This window comes from Strongylocentrotus purpuratus, unplaced genomic scaffold (assembly GCF_000002235.5).
Source record: "Strongylocentrotus purpuratus isolate Spur 01 unplaced genomic scaffold, Spur_5.0 spur5_scaffold_19, whole genome shotgun sequence".
In the NCBI taxonomy this organism is placed as follows: Eukaryota; Metazoa; Echinodermata; class Echinoidea; order Camarodonta; family Strongylocentrotidae; genus Strongylocentrotus; species Strongylocentrotus purpuratus.
This window is the reverse complement of record NW_022145604.1, coordinates 15,467,482-15,481,264: the sequence shown is the minus strand read 5'-3', so window position 1 is coordinate 15,481,264 and position 13,783 is coordinate 15,467,482. Positions and strand designations below refer to the sequence as shown.

At 36.3% G+C, this 13,783-nt stretch overlaps 1 protein-coding gene across 5 annotated transcripts in view; it reads right to left on the bottom strand.

Moving 5' to 3' along the window:
* Positions 1 to 13,783, bottom strand: part of LOC100890909 (dynein heavy chain domain-containing protein 1) — a 73,879-nt gene that overhangs the window by 29,611 nt on the left and 30,485 nt on the right. For 2 of the 5 annotated variants that reach the window (XM_030990403.1, XM_030990404.1), the window contains exons 7-18: positions 13,008 to 13,121; positions 11,698 to 11,778; positions 9,155 to 9,411; positions 8,387 to 8,459; positions 7,886 to 8,028; positions 6,757 to 7,024; positions 5,613 to 5,786; positions 4,876 to 5,036; positions 3,093 to 3,296; positions 2,048 to 2,218; positions 1,207 to 1,302; positions 181 to 326 (exon numbers count right to left, since the gene is read on the bottom strand). In XM_030990403.1, coding sequence (XP_030846263.1) covers positions 181 to 326; positions 1,207 to 1,302; positions 2,048 to 2,218; positions 3,093 to 3,296; positions 4,876 to 5,036; positions 5,613 to 5,786; positions 6,757 to 7,024; positions 7,886 to 8,028; positions 8,387 to 8,459; positions 9,155 to 9,411; positions 11,698 to 11,778; positions 13,008 to 13,121 — 1,888 coding nt within the window. The remainder of the gene's footprint in view (positions 1 to 180; positions 327 to 1,206; positions 1,303 to 2,047; positions 2,219 to 3,092; positions 3,297 to 4,875; positions 5,037 to 5,612; positions 5,787 to 6,756; positions 7,025 to 7,885; positions 8,029 to 8,386; positions 8,460 to 9,154; positions 9,412 to 11,697; positions 11,779 to 13,007; positions 13,122 to 13,783) is intronic. The other 3 variants (XM_030990405.1, XM_030990407.1, XM_030990408.1) reach the window with 3 other exon arrangements.

Sequence of the window (13,783 nt, the reverse complement as noted above, 5' to 3'; positions counted from 1 at the left end):
ATTTACAGTTAGAACTATAGACACAAAAAACGGGGAAAGGAAAGAGACTCGAACTCACAAACTTGTGAGAGAGAGAGGAAGATGAAAAGTGATAGAGGGAAGAGGGAGATAGAGAGAGAGAGAGAGAGAGACATGAAGAAAAGAAAGGAAGATAGGTAAGGAAGGAGAGAGGATACTTACTCCATTTGTTGTCTGAACATGAGGCATACAGCATTGATGACATTGATGACCTTGATTGGTGGAGCATGGAATGTACGTAGCTCATTCAGGGCAGACTTGTCCAAGCTCCTTAGGGCATGGAGAGCTGCTTCATACACAGGGTTCACCTGATCACATAAGGAAAATTTGAATAAAATGAGTTTGTCAAGTGGTTGATACATAATCATCACAAGTGTTTTCTTCTTCATTCTTGTCAAAACTCTAATCAGTCATTCTCATCCTCATTATCACTATCAACTTCATCATCTTGCCATCAAATACCATTATCATCATCACCTCAATCATCATTATCAGTGTAATTTTCCCGGTAAAAATCATCATCTCCATCATCTTCATCATCATAAGTTATCATCAAAATCTCCTTCCTTAATATCACCACTATTATTTTCAGCATTACAGTACAATCATCATCACTATCATCATCGTTATCATCACCATGATAATCATCACGATCCTCATAAACATCATTACTTTCTCCACCATCATCATGTTGATCATCAAAATCACCTTCCTTAATATCGCGATAACCGTCATTATCATCACAATTACTATCACCATGATAACCCTGGTAACCATCACCATCCTCATCATCTTCACTATCATCACCATATTCATAATGGTCATCATCATCATCATTACTACTGTTGTCACTATCACCACAATCCTCTTCCTCCTCCTCCTCCTCATCATCACCAACATCACTACTTCAGCTCCATACTATCATCCTCATCACTGATTCTTGGTACCTATAATCGTCAGATTTCATCTTAATATTCCGTTCTTATATAGCGCATAACACATTATGATATAACATCCCTTCACGCTTCCAAAGAGCTTTGGAAATTATTACCAAAGCCTTAGCTACGGCAGCCGTTATCAGCACACAGTGCATATTTCAAGGAATAATCCTACCAGGTACCTATTTAACACACCTGGGTGGAGTGTGGCAAATGTAGATTAAGGATGTTAGTGTTAGTGTTATCTTACCTTATCTAGCTCTGCCTGTGCTTCTTTCTTCATGTCATTGAGAGGTTCCTGCAGTGCAGTGATCTCCTTTTCATCCTCAGTACAATTACCCCTAGCCTGTTAAATAAACAAACATACATGTATATCCTTCTTCAAATCACATCAAAATGGTAACAGCCACAAATGATAAAAACTTGTTAAATAGTAAAGCAGGACACTTTTCTCTCACCCTGATTTCTTGAACTAAATAGGATAATCGTGATGAACTTTAAATTCTGTTCATTCTGGATGTTCTAAGGCACGTACACATGACATGTTTTAAAGTTGAAAATTATATACAGTCACTGTTTTCGTGTGTAAAGATATACTACTGTATATATGGTGCCCATGTGTATGGAACAGGAGAACCATATAGGGTACGATATACATGTACATATGCATGTAGCTTCAAATTGGTATTGCAACTTCACATATTATGATAAGTTTGAAAATGTTATTTTCACAAACACATGGATATTTAAATGCTCTTTGAAAAATTCAAATCATTCCAACGGATTAGTATTCAAAACATTACAGACTTCTTCAAAGCAATACCTGTCAATATACCATCAGTTTTATGATGAATTATTTATATCAGGGCCATCTTATAAAGAGGTGCGATTGATCTAAATCGATCGCAAGTCCTCTAATCAATCTCAAGTTTGTAGTCTCCTATCTCTTATGTACATACATGTAGTTGCGATTTATATCAATCGAAAATAAGTTGCAATTGATATCAACTCTTTGTAAGATGGGGCCCAGGAGTATGTGGTGCTTTTGTATGTACATATTACATAAAAGTTGCCCAAGAAAGTTCACTCACATCTGCAAATATCTGCTCACACTCATGAACCTCTTCCAGGATCTGTTCCGTACGTTGTTTAGCTTTCTGGTGTTGTGGGTTGAGGGCAGCAATCTCGGCATGATAATCAGATATGCTGGAAAAAGCCTCATTCACCTTGTCCAGTGCCTCTTCAAACTTATCGACATTCGCCTGTGTTAGTGTGTTAAATGAACGAACATTACATGAAAACTTGAGAAGGAGGGATGAGGACACATTTTCCTGCTTATTTTCTAGAAAGATTTTGATTTCTGAATATCTAGAAGTCAATATTGGAAGATTATTACAATCATCATTGTTATATTTCATCACTCTGATGTGTAGAGGAAAAACTCTGTTTAAGCTGGTTAAAACCACTAAGGAGATAACTACCTGACTTGTATCCAAAAGGATATAGCTAAGGGAGAAATATTAGACTTAGGACAGCTGCCCAAGATACATCACAGAGTTTCAATTCAATTCATTCTTTTTCCATTAAAATTAAAATTTGTGTTTGATTGATTGCACCTTCAAAAATCAATTACTTTTTTTAAATTTGTTATTGGTCTTTGCTCAAACTTTCTCTCTTTTGTTCTGCTTGTATTAAAATCAACTTAATATCAGGGTGGACTTCCCCCCTAAAGGCACCGTTTAACAATGTTAAATCTAAAATGCATGGCTCTCATGTTATAAGTGTCTGTGATATGGTGTAATATTGAAGCCCTAAAAAAAAATTGCGCTTCAAAATGGTCTCGAAGTGGCTCGAAAAAGTAAAAATCTCTATTATAAAAACCGTTATGAAACCGCAAAATTTGATTTGATTTCTAATCATAAATATCTTGATAATCAGACAGGCGATCGATCGGCTTGTAAAAGTCATGGGATTCCTGACTGACCTCAAGGTTTATAATTGTGATTGCAGTGATTGCAGAATGAGCTAAATCCAGGATTTTGTTTAGAATATGAGACAAAGATCAGATACCCAAACCCTTTAATGGTTCCACTAGGTCTGTAGCATCCATGTTAAATATACAAAGAAAAATCATACCCTCTCCTCCTTGGTGATCTTGTAGGTCAGGTTCTTGAAGAGGTCCAAGAAATCCAGGTAGTTCCTCGGAGTGAAGAATTTGAAAGGTTTGACATAGAGCCTCTCGGTGGTAGCTGCAGCCGTGGTGTGCACGTAGGCCATGGCCTGGCACAGCGCCTCCACTCCTTGGTCTTGGAAGTGAGAGGGCCAGGGAAGTCGAATACGCTGAGGGAAGGGGGTAGGTAGAGGGTAGAAGGAAGGAGATAAACATGAGTTCTTGTGGTAGGAAAATATTTCTACTCCAGTCAGTCATGGTAAGAACATAATAATAATAATAATAATAGCTCAGATTTATAATACGCCTAATACTTTGTTTCTAGGTACAGCACATATTATTACTCCGGTCATGGGATTCAGGCTTACTCGCAACACAATGTATGCACATTTTCCACTCCCTGGGGGGCATACCAGCCAGTCGCCATTTTACAAGCGCCACTTGCTAATCCAACCACATTAACTTTCGCATCCTACCGGTTACCCATTTAACACCTGGGTGGCAAATGTAGATCAATGTCTTGCCAAAGGACATTAGTGACTTAGTGGGACTTGAACTGTGGACCTTGTGATCCACAGTTCGGTGACATATTTACTCGGCCATGACACCTCTACATGACTCTATTTCAGTAGAAATCTGAACTTTGAGAGCAAGAAAGATGTTAACGCAACTTGACACTATGTAAAAAGATGGGCATTATCACCCTTCTGGGCTTTCGGTAGAGAAATCATCTTTAAATTTGCATACCTAGATAATGGATAGAATGATTGGTTCATTATAAATACAATGAATGTATGCAGTTCATATTCTGGTTTGTTGCGTCTGATCGACCCTGTACAGAGTGCAGTACTTCAAAAGAAAGTTATACATTAATTTCATCAATTTCTAAGAAGGATCTTGTCCTACAAAATTTGTCAATATAACTAAATGAATTTACAATGCGATTTTGACACATGGAATGAAATGGAATGATGCCTTGCCATGACCCAAGCCCTAACCCTGCATATGACAAAATGTTGCCGTAGAAAATATCCACTCATTACGTAAGTGATTAGCTACTTAAAGAGCATAGTAGTGGGCTCTCATAGGAAATTTGACACCATTCTGGTGCTTATCCAATAACAGGTGCTGTCAATCACCAGGACTAGCCTTCACTTATATGACCAACAGGCCTAACATAATGCTCTGCATTTGGAAAAGTCATTATCTTATATTTTTCTCACCCACAGACTCTGTGAGAGACTATAAAGGTGTATTTCTTAACAGGCTCACAGGTTTGCTGAGTGCAAGACTTGTTCACCCATTATTGGAATTTCCACCAAGTCTGGTGTCAGTGAATTACGACCTACGTACTGCACATGGAAACTGACTACCATCTCCCTTTAAAAGAATAATATTTCCTTTCTCATGCTAGCATCGAGTCACAACAGAACAATTAGTTATCATCCTTGGGGGGGGGGGGTGTTTCACAAAGGTCGTAAGTCAAACTTAACTCTAAGTTTGACCTTAAAAATTATGGAGAGCCATTTAGTCTTAAAATAAAATATATTCAATTTTAGACTTTTTATGAATTCCACATCAAGAACATGAAATATCCTTGATAATGGAAAATATGAATGATTTTAATCAACATTTTATGCCTTTTAAAACGGCTTTCCATAATGGTTAAGTCCAACTAAGCGATAAGTTCAACTAAGGATCTTTGCCCCCTGGTCATAACTTTCTTCTGCGTACTAGCAGCCATCGTACCTTATCGGTGTAAGCATCTCTGGTGGGTACCTTCAGCCAGTGCTGTGCTACTCTTGCCAGGCCCTCTTGAGTCCAGGGTAGATAGCTATCAACACAGTGAGTGGTGTTCAGCAGGATTGGGTACCTTCTCAGACGATCAGAAAGACTTCCCAGATTGTGATCTGAACAAAAACAAACATAATAATGATATCACATTTTACCTTTTTTTTTACAACAAAAATGTACATTTGTGATTTCTAAACAAATAGAGTTAATTTATATTTTGGTGTAACTTTTTAAACATTTTACAACAACATTTTTACATGTGTGATTTCTACACAAGGAGAGTTAATTGATATTTTCATTTTCTTTGAAAAAGCATTGGCTAGGAAAAAATCAGATCATCATCTTCAATAAATTTGAGGGAAGAGAGTACCAAGACAAAAAGGATTTGGAAGGAATACAGAAAATGAAATGAGAGAAAGAGAGACAGACGGAGTGAGAGATAAAGAGAGAGGTAAACATGGAGGAACAAAGAGACACAACAAGAACATGCATCTTCAAACAAGAAAGACAGACAGAACAGACGGGCAGGCGGAAAAATATAGAAATATAGAAATATAGATAGACAACAGACATGCAGTACAAACAGACATACAGAATAGAAGAATGACTAGTTGAAATGGAGAAACAGTCAAAACAAGCAAGGAGAACAGACCAGAAGACAGAAAAAAAAGACAATGACCATATAAACTTACTCTGACAATCCATGCAGACCACCACATGAAGATTCTTCATAATGGTCCTCAGGAATCTCTCCTGTGCCATCTCAAGACGTTGGTTCCGCTGTCCTGCTACAACCTTGGCTCCAGTCAACATCTGGGAGGCAAAGGATTCAAGTTCCTCACCAGTAAACAGGTCAGGACACGTGCCTAGAGGGTAATACATGTATATAAGATAAAATATATGAGATGTAAAAGTAATGGTCATGATAATGACAAGGAGGAGCATATGTGATGATGATGATGATGATGAAGTAAAACCTTAGCCCATGTCAACATCTGGGAGGCAAAGGATTCAAGTTCCTCACCAGTAAACAGGTCAGGGCATGTACGTAGAGGGTAATATATAAGATAAAATATATGAGATGTAAAAGTAATGGTTATGATAATGACAAGGGGGAACAGCGTATGATGATGATGATGATGATGAAGGAAAACCTTAGCCCATGTCAACATCTGGGAGGCAAAGGGTTCAAGCTCCTCACCAGTAAACAGGTCAGGACATGTGCCTAGAGGAAAACATATAAAATAAACAAATTGAGGTGTAAGAGTTATGGTAATGATGGTGATGAGGAGGAGCAGTGTGGGTGACGATGATAATGATGATGATGATAATGATGATCATGATGATCATGATGATGGAAAACCTAAGCCGATGTCAACTTCTGGGAGGCCAAAGATTCAAGTTTTTCACCAGTAAACAGGTTGGGACATGCGCCTAGAGAGTAATACAAATTCTTGAATGTAAATACATGAAGAAGATAATGTTCTGCTTTTAAAAAACGGAAATCGCATTGGGACATAATGTCTTTATGTACTGTAAAATTCCTTTTAGAACATATCAATGTGGCTTTATTTAGCTCTGACAATTATAGTACGTGTATTAATTTGCGGAGCACAGTACATTTCAAGGAACAAATCCTACTCCTTATGAAAATATCACTACCTACATACCCCTTATGAAAATATCAGCAAATATCATTACTGTGTTGAGAGTGACATATACTAGTATAACAGAAGGGGCTCAAAGCTTCAAACTTTGCAACTCCAATCAAGTATTCAAACAACTGCACATGCTATGGGTGTCTAGAGTGTCTATAATCATGTAACCCAAACACACCTTCTTGAATGAGACAGCAAACATCCTCCATGGCTTCCGGTCCGATGTCTTCCTTGACCAGCAGCACGGCCGGCCTAGCGATCAGCCCCGCTGTCTTGCTGGCTCGTTTCATCTGGTGCCGGAGCCTTCGTCGATTCTCAGCAGGATCTCTGGTCAGCTGTGGGGTGTAGAGCTTACAGCGGGCCATGTGGGAGGCAAGGTGGGTGAGGGAGGAACGTCCTGTGCCGTTGGTAAGGCCTATCAACAGTGCATTGGCGTTTTCAGATGCCTTGGAGAGACAAATGAATGGACAATAACTTTAACTTAAAGAGACAAATGTACCCATCGACTATAGAATTAATTCCCATAGGCTTAATATAGAAGCATACATGCCAACATTCAAAAATCAGAAATCTGTACAAATTATGCTATTTAAAAAAAAAAAGGAACAATCCTAACTCTCCTATTCAATACTACAGACAAATGTGTACAGGAAGAGGAACACCTGCATTAAAATGATAATTATCTTCTCCCAAAAAGAGGAATGTTCCTCTTTAATCTGAACAGTTGGCATGTATGTAGAAGTCACCCGGTTTCTGTAAGCAAAATATTAAATAAAGTTCGGCTCTAAAAGTACAGTTCTTGCCTTGGAATTACAAATTACAGGCACATGAGACAAATTCCCACATCAAAGTCTCAGTGACAAGTCCATTGTGGAACCAAAGTATCATTGACTAAAAAAGGATCCAGTCAAAAGATCCAGCTATTTTTAATCTTAAGATTCTCAGGAACCCTATCAAAATGTCTCAGTGTTATGGTTAGTCCAGTTGTTTTAAAACCTACACATATCTTTGACCCATACAGGTTCTGTCACAGAGTCGCATAGTCGCTGCCTCTGTTGTTTCGGAACCTAACCATTTTCAATCTATTAAAGGAATATTGTCATACAATCATAGTAGCAAGTGCAGCTGCTCTGGAACCTACACATCAATGTATTTGACCCTTCTGGAAACAGCTGTTTTAAAAGCGAATTAAAAATCTCCTACTGTACCTCTAAAGCGCACAGTTGGAATAGATCAATTTGCAACTTGTTCAAATCAATCGCAAATGTGTAAAAAATGAGGTGTAGATATTTTGGAACACCACTTACAAGTACTCTAGTCAGCCTTGCGATGTGTCTGATGGACTCTGTGAAAAAGACTAGCTCCATCTTCTGTTGGGCGGTCGCATTGTACTGGGCTAGACATATCTCTAGTCCTGCTTGGAGCTTAGATTCAGTGTACTCCACATAGTCTAAACATAGATCAGAAAGAGAATCACGATATTACTTCAGATACAAGAATCAGTTGTTTAGATAATGACAGTATGGGTACATTTTTGCTTTGTAGAAAGCAAGACATCTCCAAGTATTTGTGTAATGTACATGTACATGCAATACGATAATCAATACAGTCAATGATGTACACTATATAAACAATCACATTAGATAACATCTTTCTATCTTTTTTTATTTATTTTTTATTTTTTAATTTGACATAGCATTTGATTCTTTTTTAACATATTAAAGCAATCTACTTATATTGGTAGATTTGGAATAGATAGATTTGACAAATCAAACAGAAATTTACAAAATAAGAAAATGAACACTTACTTCCTTCTTTCCCGATTCCAGGCACAAATTTGGCGAAGGTTATTGCACATAAATCTTCATCTGGTTCTTTCAGCTGAGGAGAGAGCAATAGTAATCAAATGAGTTACAGTTTTCCAGAAGTTGACATTGTTTTGGCATAAACTTGTTGACAAAAATGATAATTATTATTTAATTTTGGGTCATTATGTGCTTTTATTTATGATATGTTACCAGTAAATGTTTCTAAAGAAGATATGATTAAGGTTAAATAGTGAATTTACAAGGGACAAAAATAGAACATCAGATATTTAACTTTTTCCAACAATCTAGATTGTATGAGCTTACCAAACAAAACAAAACAAAATTTAACACATACATGTAAATCACCTGTAATATAGCGTTCCAATATTTCCTTATGTGACAAAAAATGTTGACAAAAAGCCTGTTGATGATAAATCATTTTTTTGTAATGCTTCATAATATTTAAATTGTGTCCCTTAAAGACATCTAGATCCTCAATCGCACCCAGAACGGATCAATCATGGTTTGAATCCAACTCCTAGACTACTACTAGATCACCTGATTGCTAAAAAACCACCTGACTTTTCACATCACCATATAATCAATCACCTGACTTATCTCAATTAATACTCCCTTAAAGACATCCAGATCCTCCTCCTTTGTATCAGAACAGATCAATCCTGGTTCGAATCTAACTCCTAGACTAATATAGATCACCTGATTGCTAAAAGATCACCTGACTTTTCACATCACCACTTGATCACTCACCTGACTCATCTCAATCAATGGTCCCTTAAAGATATCCAGATCCTCCTCCTTTGCATCGGTAAGAATCAATCCTGGTTTGAACGTCACCCCTCTCTTGAGCCCCAACTTTGTCTTACTATCATCCCCTTCCTTCTTGATGGCAGGGTGTACCATGGGCTGGGAGGGGGGCGTCGGCTGCAGGGCCTTGCTTCTCGGAGGAGGGGGGCAAGGCTGGAACATCCTCGGGGACTGGGAGCTTTCTGTATCTGGGGCTAGGTCTAGATTGAAGCAAGAGATTAATCTTGAAATTTGCCACATACATGTAGGATACATTTGTCACATGGTTTGAAACAATACAGTACCTCGCCTGCGTTTGGTTGAAGACTACATTCACATTTAACATGTAGGTACATTTCCTACTTCAAATTATTTAAAGGGAAATCAAAAGTGAAAATATTCAGTCATTTAAATCTATAACAAATGTAAACAAATGCTGGTACCATGGTATGCCTTATTTAAAAAAAAATAACTCCATAAACCACTAATCACACCAAAAAATGACTAAAAAATGAAAGCAACCTTTCATTCATTCATTTGGGAATGCAATTTTTGCCTGTCACACTTTTGATTTCAAGCTATTTTTAAATGTTTCCATCATTGTTGTTTCTCTTTATCAGAAATGAAAGCCTAGATGCAGCAGTGTCTTTTATTGAAATGTAAAACTTGCTTTTGTTTTGTATATGGATTCTCTTTTTTTATTCACTTACGTATAAAAGTGAGATTTCATAGCAGCAATTTTTAAGGTTTCTTTGGATATTGGTAAGGCATTAATCTACATTTGCCACTACATACCCACAAGGAAAATGAAGACCTGGTAGGATGGCAGAAGCATTTTTGTTAGTAATTCGTTTTTAATACGGACTATATAAATCCAGATTATCATTATTATTATCCCTTTATAAGTTTTACCAAAGTACTTTTAGAGCATTCCAGACACGATATTATTAATTTATCTAAACAAGCCATTTGTGTAATGTAACCAAATTCAAATGCATGTCTTTGTAAATTAAGTGCCTCAGTACAAATTATTTCATTCACCTGTTATTTCAATAGTCAGAATGCAAAGTACATATTTATTAGGTTTTGTTAGGTAGGGCAAGGCATTATAATGTTTGTCCTCACTAGTAACAACTAATATATGCAATTTGCATTCTGACTGTTGAGGTACAATTATTTGTAACAGGTGAATAAAATACAATAGGGGCATTCACACCTACAGAAAAAGTCAGATTTAAAAATTGATTTTTGCATCACGATCCACTTTTTTTTTTTGTGCATGTGTGGACAGAATAATGTAATTAATCTTGCGATTCACATTTCATTAAGTCTTGTGATTTTTAATAATAATCGTGATAGTTTGCCGAGCGGTGTGTATGTAAATGGTAATGAGAATCAAAAATCTATTTATTTAATCTCAGGACTCCCAGCACGCATGCATCGTCAAGGTTTACACCTGTGTGTGAATGGTCACCCCCCAAAATCAATCTTTGCATCGCAATCCAGATCGCACTAATTGTTATGTGTGAACAGGCCTATATTGTGTCAACTTTACAAAGATGTATGCATTAAAATTTGTTTACATTATAAAAAATGAACCATCACACTAGCACAACACCTGATAAAACTTTACCACACTGTAGCAGCTGGTGATAATTGCAATGGTGGCATATAATTTAAATGCATTTATGTAACAATGGAGTGGCAATGGATCGATGATGCACAAAAAGGCATGCAAATTCATGAAGATATATTTGTGGGGGGGGGGGGGTGAATTATGAATTATGTACATGCATGAAAAAATGGAACGGTCAGGAGGATTCAGATTTCAAATTAAAACATATCATTTTGCTAATGATGCTATTTATGTATGGACTTATAAACTGGTGTTGAAAAGACTCTGTATGAAATTTCAATACAAATGATGATTTTTAATGCATGCATATAAGTTCCACATTTCAAAGTACATAGAAATGAATACTACATGTATGATATTAAAGAATGAACCCTAACTGAATCGGCATCTCACTTGACCTAACCTTTTCAGAAATCAAGTGCAACCGGGTGCTTGAAGTTTCTCATCATATATTGCCATATTATCAATGTGCACGACATCCTGCCCGGCAACTTTTACATTTTCTTTTTTCCTATATTCATCAACTAGTATATCTCTCCCTAACCTTTTTGCCCTGTATGATTAAATATCTATCCCTATTCCTCCATTTTATCTCTAGACTACATACAAGTATATGCTCCTAAAGAGAATAATTTTCTTTTAGTATGAAAAGTGTATTTTTTAAATAACTTTATTCATTTATATATATCTCTCCCTAACCTTTTTGCCCTGTATAATTAAAAAATCTTTATAAAATTTTATTCCTCGACCACATACAAGTGTACATGTTTGTCCCTAAAGAGTATGAATTTCTTGTAGTACGAAAAGGCTATAGGTCAAGACGAGGTATTATTAACAAACGAGGAGGACACGGGGGTAATGGATAGCTCACCCATGACTATCGCTGGTACTGGGGCAGGGGTACTGGTAGGATCTGGTTTCAGCTCTAGAGGCACATCCAATGAACTCACTGCTAAGCAGATGCGTGAAGGAGGCATATAATGATGAAGAGCATGAGAGTGTATAACGAAGCAGAGACAATTTTAAAGAGAAGGTCGAGTTCTGGAGAAGGTGAAAATAATTTCTGAGCTCTTCCATTCTTTTCCATTTAGGAATAGAAGAATGGGAAAGTAAAAATATGACAAGAAATAGCTGACATGTTTGGACCGAACTTTAAAGTCACATGTGTGTGTGTAGTCCCATGCACACATTTATGTATCCATGACTTTAAGCAAGATTGAGTCTATTTCCTATAGTTTTGATGATTTGAAAACTTCAGAGGATGTATACATTATATCTCATGTGGGCCTATCATAATCAATGTTTTCCATTATTTTAGACAGTTTCTTTCACAATGCAATCGCATGACCAGAACTCAACATTTCTTTAAAAAGCATAGAAGCATGGATGATGATGATGATAATGATGAATTTAAAACACTTGCTTGTATTACCTGAAGCCTAAATCAATTCTCCATACTCATGCAGTCCTATCACTAATCAATCTTTTCCCCTATATTTATATTTCAATTTTTCAGTCCATTCGCCCCATTGATCCACAAGTTTCATCAAATACTGATAAATTCATGGATAGGAGATGTTTGTTTGCTTTTTTTCTTTTCTTGTGCAATGTCATAACTAAAAACATATTTTAAATAAAACAAAGAAATATAGCACAAACGTGAATTTAACCTTCTGTTTTTCTATTTCAAAGAGATTCAGAGTAGGAGCAATGATTCAGTTACAGGCAATATGACAGTGGCTACATGCAATTTAATTATGTGATAGCTTCAAAAGACAAAATGGGCTAAACAATTCAAGCAATATATATTCATGTGGTTAATGCCAAAGCAGTGGAAATATGGCAGTTTCAAAGGGAAAATTGTAAAGTATGACTACTTCCAAACCCTAAATTATCAGAATTTCATGACAATGGGTAGAAGAAATAACTGTTCATGTTTGATTCAGGTATCTTTAAATTTGATCAAAACTATTTTTTTTTTTATATTGATACAATTGTTTCACAATGATTTGTTTACAACTTAATGAGCCATGACCTTTACCATATCATTAGCACACTTTAAGTATTATGAGCAAATACAAGAAAATGATAAAAGGATTGAATAATGATGAGAATAGAAAGAATCCTAAAGATACCCATGCAAAGTGAATATCACTGAAAAGAATAAAAAGTGGAACAGACCTGATGCTATGCTGATTTCTGATTCGGCATCGAATCCACCCGGGCCTTCACCATTCACATCAATAGGGATGTCAGTGTGAGGAAATGAGAGGGGTGGGGTGCTGGTTTCAAACACTATACAGAGATTACATTGACATCCAGACAGTATATGTACGCATGATAGAATATGAAACGAAAAAAGAGGAGAGTGAGAGGATAAGAGAGAATGTAAGAACAGATGAGGATCAAGAAAGAAGAGAAGGAGAGGTGAGGAGAGATGAATAAAAAGAAGAAGTAAGAAGCGAAGAGAAGCAAGGTGAAGATTGAGGAAAGAGATAAGAAGGGAAAAGAGAAAGTAATAAGAGGAGGAAGAACAGGTACAGGAGAAATAAACATTGAAATTACAAAGATACAAAGACAGAAAAGAAAGCAAAAACATGAGACAAAGGGACAGAAAGAGTAACATACAAATATGATTATGAAATATAGGTTATATTTTATGCAGTAAAGTAAATACATTTTTCACTTGTAATTTTCATGCAAGAGTTGGATGTATTATTGATATATAAAGGGTTGCAGATATATGCATGCAATTACACATTGTACATACAGTGTACATTCAAAATATTCAATGGCATGCAATTAAACAATAAATGTGTATACTAGCTGTTTCTTACCAACATTTTTGATTGATATGGTAATGAATAAATAATGACTATAAATGGCAAATGAAAATGATCCTCTACTTTTCAGCAACAAAGAAGAAATAATAGGTGATGATGAAAATATCTTTGCTA